This window comes from Prosopis cineraria, unplaced genomic scaffold (assembly GCF_029017545.1).
Source record: "Prosopis cineraria cultivar Desert tree isolate PC_DT_omini unplaced genomic scaffold, ASM2901754v1 PC14, whole genome shotgun sequence".
Taxonomy (NCBI): Eukaryota; Viridiplantae; Streptophyta; class Magnoliopsida; order Fabales; family Fabaceae; genus Prosopis; species Prosopis cineraria.
This window is the reverse complement of record NW_026555345.1, coordinates 29,634,855-29,651,978: the sequence shown is the minus strand read 5'-3', so window position 1 is coordinate 29,651,978 and position 17,124 is coordinate 29,634,855. Positions and strand designations below refer to the sequence as shown.

General features: G+C 32.2%; 2 protein-coding genes across 2 annotated transcripts; both read right to left on the bottom strand.

The window, feature by feature from the left end:
- Nucleotides 1-698: 698 nt before the first annotated feature.
- On the bottom strand, nucleotides 699-5,082 carry LOC129292467 (leucine-rich repeat extensin-like protein 3). The gene is made up of 2 exons (XM_054930017.1): nucleotides 4,610-5,082; nucleotides 699-1,555 (listed from the first exon to the last, which is right to left on the bottom strand). The coding sequence occupies exons 1-2, from the start codon at nucleotides 5,036-5,038 to the stop codon at nucleotides 989-991; spliced, it is 996 nt and encodes a 331-aa protein (XP_054785992.1). The 5' UTR covers nucleotides 5,039-5,082; the 3' UTR covers nucleotides 699-988.
- A 3,588-nt stretch (nucleotides 5,083-8,670) lies between these two features.
- LOC129292466 (leucine-rich repeat extensin-like protein 3) lies at nucleotides 8,671-9,021 on the bottom strand. Its single transcript, XM_054930016.1, has one exon. It carries the CDS (start codon nucleotides 9,019-9,021, stop codon nucleotides 8,671-8,673), a length of 351 nt encoding a protein of 116 aa, XP_054785991.1.
- Nucleotides 9,022-17,124: the final 8,103 nt, after the last annotated feature.

Below are 17,124 nucleotides of genomic sequence, written 5' to 3'. Positions count from 1 at the left end.
TGTCTCACCTGTTATATGGTTTATTTTTTATGTTTTCTTTTTTAATGAAAAGACTTCTCCAAAAAAGTTGAAAACACCGAGAGAAAGTGTGATCAACTTTAGCATGTCATTAGTCATGACACATTACGCAGAGAGTTTTTAGATCTTTCCTTAATTTGAATCTTGTCCATAATTTTTTTATAGTTTATGGAATGGCCTGTATATATATAAATAGTTTTTGGACTGACAGATGTTAGTGACTCAAGTCGATGAGAATATTTCTACTTTGGTTGTCAATGTATGACATCAAATGGAAGGGAATGAAAGTCTTGTGCAAATATTAGAATCCAATCTAGTTTATAATTTGAAGTGTCGATTGTCATGTGCGGGGACAAATTTGATTTGACAAGCTAAGTGTATTAATGATACCTATGAAGCTTCTATATAATGTCGAATAGGGTTTTTTTTTTTTTACTTTGCGAATTGGCACGAGGTACAGGTTAGCGTAAGGTCATTATCCATATATAATATGAAGATTTTGAATGTAATTTTCATCTTTTTAAATATACACACTGCCAATTAATCGTAACCATTGAAGGGAATTGAGCAGGTTTCTTCATCCTTCATTGTGCTTATTTTTCCAGCAATGTATTTCCATTAATCGTACCAAACAAATTGGAAACAACAATTGATGAAATCTGGAGTGTCAAGACACAGAGTAAGAGAGAGAAAATTATGATATTATTATTATGACAGGTTGGTTTTCAAAAACCTGTGCGAGGGCGGCAGGTTGAAAACTACAACAAAGCATGCATATGCATGCATGTGATTTTATACTGATTTGTGCTTCATAAGGGAGTGCATGAACCACCCCAATATAGTGGCACACCAAACATACAATGACACATAAACTAAATTGATGACAGTGTAAATTCCTCAACATATATAGGGGGAAAAAACCAAAAACATGGAGTGAATTGAAACATGGAAGCCATGCAAGCCAGGTATTCTAGTAGCGGTAAGGAGGAGGTGGTGGTGAAGCATAGACATAGGGCTTGTGGGGCGGCGGATAAATAGGGTTTGGGATAGGGGAAGGAGAAGGAGCAGGAGAGTGATGCGGTGGATGGCTTGGCGATGGATAAAGCGGTGGCGGAGGGGGAGCACCGTGTGAAGGGCTTGGCGCCGGAGAAAGAGGAGTGGCGGGAGGAGGACCACCGTGTGAAGGGCTTGGCGCCGGAGAAAGAGGAGTGGCCGGAGGGGGAGCACCGTGTGAAGGGCTTGGCGCCGGAGAAAGAGGAGGAGGATATGAAGGGGTTGGTGGTGGAGAAGGAGGTGGAGAGGGGACTTCAGATCCACTATCCTTAGGTGGAGGTGCAGGGTACACTGGTGGAGGCGGCGAGGAAACCGGTGGTGGAGAAGAATGGTGATGCTTGGGAGGCGGAGGAGACGAGTAGACGTAGCGGTCGGCACATATTTGAGAAGGCAAGCTCACAGACACTAAAGCCATTAGAAGTGTGAGAGAGGCCGTAAGAGATCCCATTTTTGCTTTTGCTGTGTGCTTAATTTGTAGGCTGTGCTTTTTTGAGAGCAAGAGACTCCCTTTATATAGCCTCTTTGTTCACCCTGCCCCACAAGTATGATTGATCATATCTTGGAATAATTCACTTCGAATTAGTAGAAAATGATTACGTAGCTTGTGGCTACCATTTGATTTCTCCGTGATTGGGGGTTAATGTATTCGAACCTAAAATTTAAGAAATTTTCAACACACGAAAAAAGATCAAGCTGATACATTAAATACAAGTTAACGATCTGATCAGTATTGGGTATTCATTCACGCATCAATTCCAAACAAACTTATAATTGGGCAACTGTTTTTCAACAATATATAATGTTTGTTGATGTTGATTATTATATGTGAAGAACAACATGACACCCATGATGGATTAATATAGTTAAGGATACATTTACCACTCGTTGGAATATTAAAGTGTTAGCGAGTAATTAGTGTTACGTTAATTACATTAGTTGGTGATCCTATATTTTATATAAAGGAAGCTACAAAGTTAGGGGGTTGTATCCAACCTCAAAAGGACTAAGGTCCTTACCCCATTGTTTTTACCTCAAAGTAGTTTTGAGGGTTGTCTTTCACATGAAGGATTATGTTATTGTAATGTTTAATAATCATTATCCTCATGAATGTTCAATTTATTCTCTCTATTCAAGTCGTTACTTCCTTAACAAATACTCTCTCAATTAAAAAATATAAAATATTTTTTAAAAGGTTGAGTATTAAAAAATATAAGATATTTTTAATATTTTAGAGTATAATTATTGCGTCTTTCTTAAAAGTGCCTCTATTAAATAATTAATTTATGTTTATTTTAATGTGAAACACATTATTACATAGGGATAAATATAGAAAAACAATATTAATTTGAAGAGAAGTAACTACTTTATTAAGGTGAAATTCGATTAAAAGTACCTTACATTTTTTAACGAAGGGAGTATAAAAAAAATTAGTTTATTTTTCAATGAACATAATTTGAATAAATTTGTGAAGGTGAAAGAAGGAAAAAAAATTATGAGAATTACATCCAATGGCTTGGCAAGAAATTTATTTATAAACAAAGACTAAAACGAAATGAATTGTTATTAAAATAAAAATATGAACTTGTTTATTATTTAATGAAACTTGTTATTAATTAATTTTTGTTAATAGGCATAGACCCACGTTTGGTATAGTGGGGGCAATTGACTCCACAACCCAAAAAAAAAAAAAACAAAAAATTACTTAAGATGGCGCTAAGTAACCTTAACCGCCCCCTTCCCCCGAAAAAGAATTTCAACTACCCCTTGTTTCCAAAAATTTTACTTATCCCCTTACAAAATTGTATATCACTAAAAAATTTATTATCTAAAGCTATATATATATTAAAATGGAAAAGTAATAATTTGGAAAAGAATTTGCTTATGTAAAAATTTTTTTACAATAAATTCTCAGAGATGCAATCTCTTCATTTCCTTATCATCATTTCCCTGCACTTCCCTAATCTTAGTCATGGATTAGGAAAGTGGAGGGAAAATGATGATATGAATAGATTTTATTTAATGAAAATTAAAAAAATTGATTATAATATATATAAAAAAATTGTTTATGTAAAGAGAGTTTGATGTTATCATAATGTTATGTTTTATCACTTTATGTGTTGTTTTTAATATTTAATTTTATCAACTCATCATAAATCTAATTATATATATTTAAAATTATTTTTTATAAAAATATAAATATTTATTTTAAGTATGGCTTATGTCCCGCAAATAATTTTCTTGTCAGATTTTTGGATGTGATTATTCCAAGAAAATAAAAGGGAATCAATTCTGAACATAGCAAGCTTTCAACTCCAAACGGTTTCCACTTGGAACATTTGCAAATGATAAGATAGAAGGCCTTATAATTAGGTATGTCCTTGATTAATGATAACTAATGTTATAAGAGGAGGATGTGTTCCAAAAGTGTAGAAAAAGGAGATCGAAAAGTTATTCTGACATTGTCTTGGCTCACCACACACCGTATATGCTCTTTAATTGGAACCCTATTAATGAATTTCTTTACCAATTTTATCAGAACACTCATGTCTCACCTGTTATATGGTTTATTTTTTCTGTTTTCTTTTTTAATGAAAAGACTTCTCAAAAAAAGTTGAAAAAACCGAGAGAAAGTATGATCAACTTTAGCATGTCATTAGTCATGACACATTATACAGAGAGTTTTTAGATCTTTCCTTAATTTGAATCTTGTCCATAATTTTTTTATAGTTTATGGAATGGCCTGTATATGTATAAATAGTTTTTGGATTGACAGATGTTAGTGACTCAAGTCGATGAGAATATTTCTACTTTGGTTGTCAATGTATGACATCAAATGGAAGGGAATGAAAGTCTTGTGCAAATATTGGAATCCAATCTAGTTTATAATTTGAAATGTCGATTGTCATGTGCGGGGACAAATATGATTTGACAAGCTAAGTGTATTAATGATATCTATGAAGCTTATATATAATGTCGAATAAGGTTTTTTTTTTTTTTTTTACTTTGCGAATTGGCACGAGGTACAGGTTAGCGTAAGGTCATTATCCATATATAATATGAAGATTTTGAATGTAATTTTCATCTTTCTAGATATACACACTGCCAATTAATCGTAACCATTGAAAGGAACTGAGCAGGTTTCTTCATCCTTCATTGCGCTTATTTTTTCACTTCAATGTATTTCCATTAATCGTACCAAACAAATCGGAAACAACAGTTGATGAAATCTGGAGTGTCAAGACACATAGTAAGAGAGAGAAAATTATGATATTATTATTATGACAGGTTGGTTTTCAAAAACCTGTGCGAGGGCGGCAGGTTGAAAACTACAACAAAGCATGCAGATGCATGCATGTGATATACTGATTTGTACTTCATAAGCGAGCGCATGGACCAACCCAATATAGTGGCACACCAAACATACAATGACACATAAACTAAATTGATGACAGTGTAAATTCCTCATCATATATAGGGGGAAAAAACCAAAAACATGGAGTGAATTGAAAGATGGAAGCCATGCAAACCAGGTATTCTAGTAGTGATAAGGAGGAGGTGGTGGTGAAGCATAGACATAGGGGTTGTGGGGTGGCGGATAGATAGGGTTAGGGATAGGGGAAGGAGAAGGAGCCGGAGAGTGATGTGGTGGGTGGCTTGGCGGTGGAGAAAGCGGTGGCGGAGGGGGAGCACCGTGTGAAGGGCTTGGCGCCGGAGAAAGAGGAGGAGGGGTGTGTGAAGGGGTTGGTGATGGAGAAGGAGGTGGAGAGGGGACTTCAGATCCACTATCCTTAGGTGGAGGTGCAGGGTACACTGGTGGAGGCGGCGAGGAAACCGGTGGTAGAGGAGAATGGTGATGCTTGGGAGGCGGAGGAGATGAGTAGACGTAGCGGTCGGCACATATTTGAGAAGGCAAGCTCACAGACACTAAAGCCATTAGAAGTGTGAGAGAGGCCGTAAGAGATCCCATTTTTGCTTTTGCTGTGTGCTTAATTAGTTGGCTGTGCTTTTTTGAGAGCAAGAGACTCCCTTTATATAGCCTCTTTTGTTCCCTCGTTTTACCCCACAAGCATCATTGATCATATCTTGGAATAATTCACATTGAACTAGTAGAAAATGATTACCTTGTAGGACCTTTGGTTTCCTCCGTGATTGGAGGTTAATGAAGTCGAACCTAAAATTTAAGAAAGATTCAACACACGAAAAAAGATCAACCTGATAAATTAAGTACAAGTCAATGGGCCGATCAACATTGAGTATTAATTCAGGTATCATTTCTAAAGAAACTTTAATAATTGGGTTGGGCATCTTTGTTTTTCAACAATAATGTTTCCTATTGATGTTGACCAGCGGCGGAGCCACATGGGAGGCCCTCACATGGAGAAAATTAGAAATGGGGAGTGTGTAAAATTTACAATCTTGTACCCTAGTTTTAGAATTTTGAATAATAAAATCCAACAACATCAAATTAAGTCATTTCTTTGGGATAAAAGTTCTCTTTTCTTTCAAACTTAAATTCTATATCAATTTTTTAACACATTTTTGCCCAAACAAATCTTCAACGTATTTTTTTCCTGTATAAAAATATTCATAATTTTATTTATGTTGTTATATTTTTTGTCTATTCTAATTATTTTTTAAAATTAGTATATTATTCTTTAAATATTAATTTTTAAATTGAATTATCTCGCACCCCTGACTCAGAGTCCTGATGCCGCTGCTGATGTTTACTATTAATATAAAGAAAAACGTGACGCCCGTGATGGTGTAATATAGTTAAGGATACACTAACGACTGAATATAAATAAAGATAGTTTATTTGTCAATTAATGAACATAATTTGAATATATCTGTGAAGATGAAAGAAAATAAATGGGGAATCAATTCTCAACATAGCAGGCTTCCAACCCCAAACGGCTATCACGCGGAACGTTTGCAAATGATAAGATAGAAGACCTTATAATTAGGTATGCCTTTGATTAATAATAATGTATTAAGAGGAGGCTGTGTTCCAATGTGTTCCAAAATTATAGAACAAGGAGAAAAGTTATTTTGACATTGTCTTGACTCACCACCGTACACAGTATATGCACTTTAATTTGCATCCTATTATAATGTGTTTGGATTAATAGGAATTTAAGATTTGAATTTGAACCAAATCTCTTATTTAGATACATAAAAAATTATGGATTTAGATTTAATCCATCTCTTCTTTTAATTCTTTTATAATTTCAAATTCTTTTTACATCATAATCATTTGCAATTTCAATCACCTCTAATATTTTGTTTTCTTTGCCTTTTCATTAATATTGATATTATTATGATAACTCTAGTATCTTTTCTCATTTTTCATTATTATCTCTCATTGATTAAAAAATAAAAGTAAATTCATCACTCGTAATTTTCTGTGTTTGTTTCAAATTTCAACTTATTTATCTTCTTCATTTGAAACTTTTAAACTATTCAAATAAAATATTTTAAATATATGAATTTGATATTTAATATTTAAAATATAATATTTTAAATCCAAAATCTAAACCTAAATTCACTCATTCAAACACTGGCTTACTGTTTTGCCAATTTTAACAAACTCGTGTTTCACCTGTTACTTATATGGTTTTTTTTTTCCCTGTTTTCTTTTTTAATGAGAAGACTTCTCCAAAAATGTTGAAAAAACCAAGAGAAAGTGCGGTCAACTTCAGCATGTCATTTATCATGACACACTACACAGAGTTTTCGGACCTTTCCTACATTACCCATGTTTGATGAGAATATTTTTACTTTGGTTGCTAATGTATAATATCAAACGGAAGGGAATAAAAGTCTTGTACATATATTAGAATCCAATCTAGTTTAAAATTTAAAGTGTTGATTGTCATGATGTAGGACAAATATGATTTGACAAGCTAATTAGCTAAGTGTGATGATACCTATGAACAATGACCCACCCAGAAAAAATTATTAGAGGGGGCAAAATTTATATTAAATATTAATATTTTTGAAAAAATATAATTCTAAATATTAATTAAAATAATATATATATATACACATTATATGAGAAGTTAAAATATATATATATATATATTAATGCCATTTGTATCATAAATTTATTTTTATAATAAATATAAGAGTAAGTAATATTTTTAAATATGTATGCTTGGCAATTTTAAAAAGTGTGTGGAGAAATTAAATTTTTAGAGCAGCAATTGTAATTTTAACTAAAACTTAGGAATTTTTTTTTTTAATGGGGACAACTTCCCCTTTCCTTATGTAACATGGGTGCGTCCCGTCCCTACCAATGTAGCTTAGTCTTATAATGTTGAATAGAGATTTTTTTTTTGTTTTTTTTTTCCTTTGCAAATTGGCACGAGCTAAAGTTAGTGTAAGTTCAAAGTAGCTAGTTAGTCGGAATACGTACTCCGATTATTTTACACGGTCTAACTAACTATTTTTCTAAGATTAGAGAAATTAATTAAATGTACTTTTTTTTAACAAATTTTAAATTTCCTCTCAATTCAATTAAACTTTATTTAAGTTAATAGTGAAGAAAACAAGGGCATTTTTAAAACAAATCACAAATATGACATCAAAATTTATAAGGTGTTTTACTAATGACCAATAGATGTGGTCTTATGGGGTTTTGAAGAAACATATAATGGATCATCGGGTGAAATCAACCTTCAACCTTGTTCCTTAATTAAACAAATTCAAAGTCCGTATCTTGGTGGAATATGATTGTTTTGGAATTTGGATGCGTTAATGTCAGAACCGTGATCTTGTAATGCCACATTCGGTATGCTGGAATTATGAGCGTGGACGTGAATTTTATTGTGTGCCAGGATTTTTGGTGTAGTGATCTTGTAATAATCTCTCAAAATGGCATGAAATAGATTCCATCTTATAGGCGCAACAACATACTTGAGGATTGAGTGATTGGTTCAATCTTACAAATGGACAGGGTCAATTATAATAGTTAAATAATTCAGAGTATTTGAGATGTCAAACTCACACGAGGTTAAGTCTTACCAATCATATTAAATTTAGTCCTAATACGCTATATAATAATTAAATGAAAATAATAATTTATAAAATTTACACTGATCACTGAGATTCCAATTAGGAACTGAAGTTTCGTGACATTTTCGCTCTCACGCACGAACCGATATTCACGACTAAATTGCTCTAATCGCTGTCAAGGATCTGAGGTATCTTCATTCCTCATTGAACTTATTTCCACTTTAATGTATTTCAATCGTATCCCAAAAAAAAAAAAGGATACAAAATTGAAATCTGGAACATGAAGACAGAGTAAGAGGGAGGAAATTTAATATTGATATTATTATTATTATAGCTTGGTTTTCAAAAGCCTGTGCAAAGGCAGCAGGTTGAAATCCAACAACAAAGCATACAGATGCATGTGTGCTACTGATATATCACAAGCGAGAACACGGACCATCTCAATATATGGCGCCACACCAAACACTAAGTGACATAAACTAAACTGAGACTTTAAATTTCTCAGTGTATATGTAAGAAAAAACCATAGAGTAAATTCAAAATCACCCCCCATAAAGATCGATGCAAGCCATGCAAAGCCAGTATCTAGTAGTAGTAGGGAGGTGGTGGTGAAGCGTAGACATATGGCTTGTGAGGTGGCGGATAGATAGGGTTAGGCCCAGGGGAGGGAGAAGGAGCAGGAGAGTCTTGTGTTGAAGGGCTCGACGCCGGAGAAAGCGGCGGAGGAGGAGACCGAGGCACTGGAGGGGGAGCACCGTACGAAGGGCTTGGCGACGGGGAAAGAGGAGTAGGCGGCGGCGGCGGCGGAGGAGAAGGACGATGTTCTGGTGGAGGAGGAGATGAGTAGACGTAGGGGCGAGCGCATAGTTGAGGAGGCAAGCTCATAAACACTAAAGCCAATAATACAAGTGTGAGAGAGGCCATTAGAGATCCCATTTTGCCTTTCCAATGGACTTTGGCTGTGCTTCTTCAGGAGCAAAGCTCCCCCTTTATATAGTTTCTTTGTTTGCCAGTTTTACCCCACAAGTACGTACTTAATTAATCACGTCTTGGTAAATTCACTTTGATTACCTTGTTTTGAAGTATATCCTGAAATTATTCAATGAACTTATTTTTTCCGATGAATAGCTTCTTGAGTTGGACCACAGGACCCAAGGGGGACTGGAATTGACCTCTGATTTAAGAAGTTGTTCTGATTGAAACTATCAGAAGTATCTAAAAGTTAGGCAGCTTTAATTTCTGAATATCATAGTTTTTCTAACCAAAACAGAAATGAAAGGATTTCTTCATGCCTTGTTGAGCATCAAGTGACGCTGGTATCGTCCCTCATTTAGCTTGAATTTGAGAAAGAGGTATACTCATATTCATACTCATAACTCCTTTGTAGTTTAAGAATGTACAAAATCGAAAATCCACTTGCATATAGAAAAGAAGAAGTTGCTTGATCTCCTAGTTTTTATGTCAAACTGATATATGTGAATATGTTTAAATAAAAAAGTCCATCTCAAATGACTAGTTTAAAAGAGAGTCCTTTCAACTTATAACTATGATGAGTCTTCTTGATGTAAAACGATCTTATCATAGCTATAAAACTTTCATATTCATACTCATAACACAAACATGTACGTACAGGAACTGAATGGAATCTCCATATTTGGCTTTTCTTCTTTTCAATTTCTCTCTTGGCGACGGTGTCATCCCTTGATTTTGGGGTAGTAATATATCAAAGTCTTTATTATACAAACAATTCTAGCAATTATCTACAATTTTTCATATTTGAAATAAAATTTAATCTTTCAAAATGCTACTTAATTTACTCTTGCATGAAAAAACAGTGATGATTCAATGAAAAATTAAATTGCAGAAAATATTTGTTGCTTTTTAGAACTCCAGTCTGCAGCTTTTTTTTTTTTTTGGTTGGATGCAAACTTTCTATATTAAACATGAAAAAAGAAAAAATCTTACCTAGAATTACATTTCTCCGTGATTGAGGTTAATTGATCCGAACATAAATTTTCAGCAACTTATTAAATTTGGGAATCTGTTCCAAGTTTCAACAATTGTGTTTGCAATTGATGTTGAATGTTGATATGCCAATGTGACTTGCGGCGATTTGCCGAGAAGAAACAAGAGGTGTCAAAAGGAAATGGAGAGTAGGGAGTAAGTGATAGAAATATCATTCAAAATGGACTGTTGAATGTTGATAGCCGCACGAGCAATCAAGTGTCTTGGGGATGCAATTGATGCACCAAGTTCTCCACTTGGTCTGTCCATGCCAATCCGTCTAAAAACGACCTGTACTAATTGGGCCCAATTTTCATTGCTTGTGGACCCAACTAGCAAACACCGTCTCTATCCACATCCAACTTATGAACTGGTCATATTTTTTATAAGTCACTAATTATTTTCTTTTAATTTTATCCTTTCATAATTTTCTATAAATAAAATAAAATGTTATATACAGGAGATCAAATATGCTTTTAAAAATGATACATTGAATCAAGATAAGCGGAGAAATCTCAAGTAGGATAAAATTGAATTTAATATATTACATATAATGAGATGAAAAAGTTTATAAACTCCAACTTTAAAAATTTTGAATTAAGACATTTTGTTGTCCACACTCGTAACAATCTTTTCTTTCTTTTAAATTTGTTACACATGAGCAGATGAGGATAAGTGGATAACATCCCTTGATTTTGAGGAGGAGGTAGAAGTGTACAACTTACACATGTTTACTCAACAGTGGCAATTTTAGGCATTTGAAAACTCTACTTCTGCTTTATTAAATTGAACATGCAAGCGTTTACAAACACCTGTACTAATGACCTGCAATTTATAATCTTGGGAACACTGTTTAATATTATTAATTAGAGCCGTGGAAAATTCCGATAGATGTCTCTTATGATTTTAGCTAACAAATTTGAAAAGCTTGGCCATATGGAAAGAGAGTGCTATTCAATTAGGTTTCAACTCCTACATTTAATTAAAATTCGGAACCTCTTAACCTCAAGTTTCAACAATGCTTATTACTGGCGTTGACTGTTTCAAAGGAAAATGACAACCATGATGGAGATATTCAGTTAATGATCCACTCACCAACCATCACGTATTGTGTGTGTGTTGAGGGAAACACGTAAACAAAAATTTATATGACTTCCTTAATTGTTTATATTAATGGTTTTAATTAATATCCATTATGATTGTTTTCTAAGTGAATATTTTATAATTAACTTCTGAATATTTACTTCTAATTAATAGAATACTAAAAACTCTCACACTCCGTTAAAACAGAGTCACCGAAAAAAAAAAGAAAAGAAAAATCCATCACAAATTGTGCTGTGATAAATTTTGTAATGATAAAAAATATTATATTATTAAGGAGAAATAATGATAGAAAAATTATTAAGTAAAAACCCATTAAAGTTTTTTTTTTTTTTAGCGTTTATAGCAATGCATTGCGTTATTGATACAGATACAGATACAGAGTATTACCTTAAACTTTTTTTTTTTAACCTTTTGAATAACAGTTACATTAATCCAAAAAGAGTACAAGATTAATCAGTTTACGTAATGCGTCCTACTCACACCTGCGTTACATTAAACTTAAAGTACCATATGCTCCATTCAAAAATATAAAGTATAATCATTACTTTTTTAAAAAATATTTTTATTGATTAATGACTTTATATTCATTATAAAATATTTAATAGAGATAATTATGAAAAGATAAAATTAGTTTGAAAGTAACTACTTTATTGAGAAGTGAGATTTAGTTAAAAATACTTTATATTTTTTAACGGAAGGAGTGTGAGTCATTATCGTCAAATTTGAATAATTTAAATTTCAGTTCAGGGGTATTACTGTAAGTTTACTGAAAACAATGATTGAAAATAAAAATAAAATCCAGATGATTCAAATAGGCCGTGCTTGTACCGCGGTAACAATTTAGGAACAAAAATATGCTCAAAGACAAAAGGAGTAATATATGTGTTGAAGGACGACATTGAAACTTGTAATTATTTTAGAAGATTAAAGATCAAATCTTCAATTTAAAATTAAATTTAGAACAAATCACGAGCATTGAGCAGTATGATATGATTAATCTCGAATTTATGCAATATATGAAAAATTCAATCAATTTTTCAATAGTTAGTTAGTAATTAATCTTATTCTTATGTCATTTAAGCCGATTTATTTGACGAAGAACAGAAATTAAATAAACCCGCGAAAATGAAAGAAACAAAACAAAAGGGGAATACCGGAATAGATTCTCTCTTATCATACCAAACTCACCAACCCAACGGGTCATGTGGGCCCATTTACAAAGAATAAGATAGTAGAAGCCTACAGGGGCCTTTCGTACGTCTCAGTTTTTTAATTAAAAAATTATTATTATTATTATTATTATTATTATTATTATTATTATTATTATTATGCTTTAATCTAATCTCGTCTGTTTCAAGGCCGAAAGAAAGATCTCATATGTCCAGTAGTGTTAGGACGACGAGATGGTGACATTCTTTGGCGTAATTTTATTTTACTCCCTCTGATACTATAGAAAAGATATTTTATCATGTATATTTATAAATTATATTATTAAATTTTTATGACAGTTTTTATTCTATTTATCCTCCATTAAATATTGGTAAGGAAAATTATATAAGTTTTAAAACACATATAATATCTTCATATCAAATTATAAAACACTTTTAGACAAAATTTCACACATCAATAAACCTCATTAAAAATACTTAACAACTTTATTTTTTTAAAATAAAAGTATAAAATTTTAAAAATACCTTTCATTTAATAACCTTAAATCTACACTTAGCATTAAATAAGGAAAGATAAAGAGTAATATTAGAATAAGTTTATTTAATAAAACTTTAATATTCTCAAGGCATTTTATATATTGGGAGGCCAAATTTTCTCCAAAAATATTTTATAATTTGAGAAATGGAGTATTTAATAAGAGTAAAATTAAAAACTTATTGAATTTTTTTGACAAAGTTAATGAATTTTATAATTTTCCTTAATTATGATGAAACATGTTGAAAATGACTTATAAATAAGACTAAAATGAGTATAGGTATTTGTTCACTGTTTCATTATTATGAGTATAGGTCTTGTTTGGTATGATAAAAGAGTTTTTGATAGAATCGGAATCGGAATCAGAATTGGAATTGGAATCAGAATCGGAATTGGAATTGAATTGAGTTTTAAAAGTGTGTGTGGTATGAAGATGGAATTATGATATAATTTTAATAAGTATATGTATTTAAAATATAAAAAATTAAAATACCCTTTATTTTATTTTTTAATGAAAAACTTAACAATAAAAAAATAAAGAATATACTTTTAAAACTCAAAATACCTTTTATTTTATTTTTTTTAATGACACATAAGCCAATTCCATGTTGAGTTGGTGGATTCCATGGTCTCTACAATGGAATTGGATTCCATCAATTTTGATGGAATCAGATTCCTTCAAGAAAGCAATTCTGGTGTACCAAACAAGCCAATTAAAGAATTTCATGTCCAATTTCATTTCCTTTTTTACAATTCTAATATACCAAACATGGCCTAAGTGAAGATTACAATTTGCATCTGATAAATTTGTGGACATATATTCCAACTTATTACTATTGTTTTATTAACTTTCATGAATCATTTGAAGATTATTAGTTTGATGAGAATATTTCTAACATAAAGTGACATGTTAAGTCGTGACTGAAGCCCTTCTAACCATTGGAATATTAGTCACAACTTAACAATAACTCAAAGGTTGATACAACAAACATTTAGTGGCGACTGTTAGATTTCTCGTAAGGACATCCAAAAGTCAACGTTTTGTAGTTTGTTGTTAATAATTCCAAATTAATTTACGAAGATTTTATGCAGTGTTTAAGAGCCATGATTTTTTTTTTCCTTGGCCAAAGAAAGAGTGCAATAATTTAATTTAGTACGACTTCTTCTGGACATAAGTATCAGGGATACGAATTTGCGTTTGAACGTTAACCCATTTTTTAAAAAAATTAACACAATTAATCTTAATTACAACTGTTAAATTCCATTTATACTTGAAAATTATTGAGATATACTTGAAAATTCAAAATAATAATCACAATGGTAACACTAGCCTTACTTTTGTTGTCCACTCAAAAATGTGAAATTTGATATTTTTTGAATTATATAACAAAGATTTTTATGGCCATTCAATTAAATTAAACTATTGTTATCATATCATATGAGATATTTATTGAGTAAGTAATGTACTTAAGCTACTCACAGGATCTAAATCCAATTTTACATATTAAGTATGTTTGAGGACTTTCAATTTACCAAAATCATTTAAATCACTTGGTATAAGATGAGAGACTTCTTTCTCTAATACTCCCTCCATTTAAAAATGTAAGATATTTTTAATCAAATTTCACCTCCTAATAAAGTAGTTATCTACTTTTCAACTAACCCTATCTTTTTATATTTATCCTTATTAAACACCTTATAATAAATATAAAGTCATTATCAATAGGGACACTTTTAAAAAAAAATAAGGCAATGATTACATCTCAAAAGACTAAAAATGCCTTATATTTTTAAACATCCAACTTTTTAAAAAATATTTTATATTTTTAAATGGAGGGAGTATGTAATATGTATATTTTGATATCTGTGTTGCACACACACACGTCAAAGAGTATATTAAATCAGTCATCAATCATTATAGCCGTGTAATTTTTATAAAAAGCTAGGGGGTCATAAATAATGGTAAAAATTAATAAATATGATTTATTTTGGACTACATGATTAATTTATTTATACTAATTTACTTATTTAAAATGTTCGTTTTATGGGTAATTGTAACTTATCGCAATCATATAAGTTGATGTTTTGGAGTAATGCATTGATGAATCAACATTATGGTCATCATTATTTCTAACAACTAAAAAGTTGACAAAGAACTAGTAATACTTATTAGAAAATAATATGGAGTCTTAATTATGTAATTAGTTATTTTGTAGGTAAGAATGACATCTGTACCTGTATAGTTTCTCTCTCTACATGTCATTTATTCATTCATTTCCTTGTAACTATTTTATACAAACTTATAGTATGTACATCAATGGAAATGGTAGGCCAAGGCACCACATTATTTATAGCACTCTTTATTTCTTGTCTGATTCTTGGTATCAGAGCAAGAGATATTTTCTATTATTCAAAAAAATGTCGTCATCTTCTTTCACTGTTGCTGTTAATGCATCCTCTATTTCTCCTACTATTACTGTTCACACTGTTTCTAAAATGAACCCTCTGTTTAGTAATCAGGTCACCTCGGTCAAGTTAGAACAAGGAAACTATTTGTTTTGGAAATCTATCATTCTTCCACTGGTTGAGGGCAACAAGTTGGAGGCCTATATTAATGGTGTTGGTCCTATTCTATTGTCTACTGTTACAAATAATTCAGGTGTTGAACCAAATCCTAATTATATTGAGCAATATGCTATGGATCATTTGCTCATTGGATGGCTGGAAAACACGATGAGCATGGACATTGGAGCTCAACTCTTGCATTGCCGAATTGCTCAGGAGATATGGGATAGTGCTAAAGCTCTTGCAAGTGCATTTACTAAGGCTCGTGTGCTTGTGTTCAAATCAAAACTCCAGAGTACTAGGAAAAATGGCATGAAAATGGATGCATACCTTACCAAACTGAAGAATCTAGCTGATCAACTTGCAATGGCAGGAGCTCCTGTCTCAACTGAGGATCTCATTACTCAGGCTCTTAGTGGTTTGGATGCTAAATATAATGCTATTGTTGTTAAACTGTTGATGTTCTTAACCTTCCATGGATTGATGCCCAGGCTTCTTTAATGGCTTTTGAAAGCAGACTTGAACAGCTTAATTTATTTTCTGCACTATCTCTTCAGCCCAATATGAATGCTGCTCACCACGATGATTCTTGCTCTTCTCCTGCTCATGGTCCCACTCGTGGTTCTCGTGGTGGTCGTGGATATCGTTCTCATGGATGTCTTTTTTATGGGGGAGTTTGTGATACTCATTTTTGCTTTTACTGTCATAGACCTAGTAATATGATAGCAAATTGCTTTCAGCGTCTTTATCGCCCTTTCTCATCTGGTATTGATTATGGTTAGCCTCAGGCATATTTTGCTTCACCACAATTTGTGAATGACTCTGTCTGGTATATGGATAGTGGTGCAAACTATCACGTTGCTCTTACTTCTGTACTAGATTCAACTGTTCCCATTAATAAGTCTCATTTACTAACATGTATTGGGCAAATGACCCCTATCTCAACCATTGGTACCTCTTCTCTTATTTGTGATTCAACCTCTTTAAATCTTAATGATGTTTTAATCATTCCTTCTATGACTAAAAAACTATTGAGTGTTCATAAACTTATTAAAGACAATATGGTGGATGTTTTATTTACTAATTGTGGCTGCCTTGTGAAGGACAAAGTGATAGATCAAGTGCTACTACAAGGGAAACCAAGATAGCGAATGTATCCAACAGGTCAACCTCCACTTGAAGCTTGCTCTACTATTTTTGCTATTTATCCTAAAGCTTACTCTATTAGTTTAGATGAATGGCACCGTAAATTAGGACATCCCTGTAAAAGGGTTTTACATTAAATATTAAATAAATGTAATGAAAAGGTGAAAACTAATGGAAAGTTTTTCTGTGAGGCTTGTTAGTTTGGCAAAGCAAAACGTTTACCTTTCCACATTCAATGTCTTATTTATCGGTACCTTTAGAGGTTGTTCATACTGATATTTGGGGACCATCACCAGTTCAATCTGTGCAAGGTTATCGATTTTGCATACATTTTCCTAATGATTTTCGTCGATATACTTGGTTGTATCCATTGAAACATGAGGGAGAAGCTATTAATGCTTTTAATCACTTTAAGGCTCTTGTTAAGAATCAATTTAGTACAAAAATAAAAAATATTCAAATTGATATAGGAGGTGAATATAGACCCATTGCTAATGTTGCTATCACTTATGGTAT

Bases quoted from the DNA above. Each gene is read 5' to 3' on its own strand.
- LOC129292467 (XM_054930017.1), bottom strand. From the start codon at position 5,038: ATGGGATCTCTTACGGCCTCTCTCACACTTCTAATGGCTTTAGTGTCT. The intron at 1,556-4,609 runs TAGAATACCTGG...CTCTCAAAAAAG, and splicing joins CACCTCCTCCTTATCACTAC to CACAGCCTACAAATTAAGCA.
- LOC129292466 (XM_054930016.1), bottom strand. From the start codon at position 9,021: ATGGGATCTCTAATGGCCTCTCTCACACTTGTATTATTGGCTTTAGTG.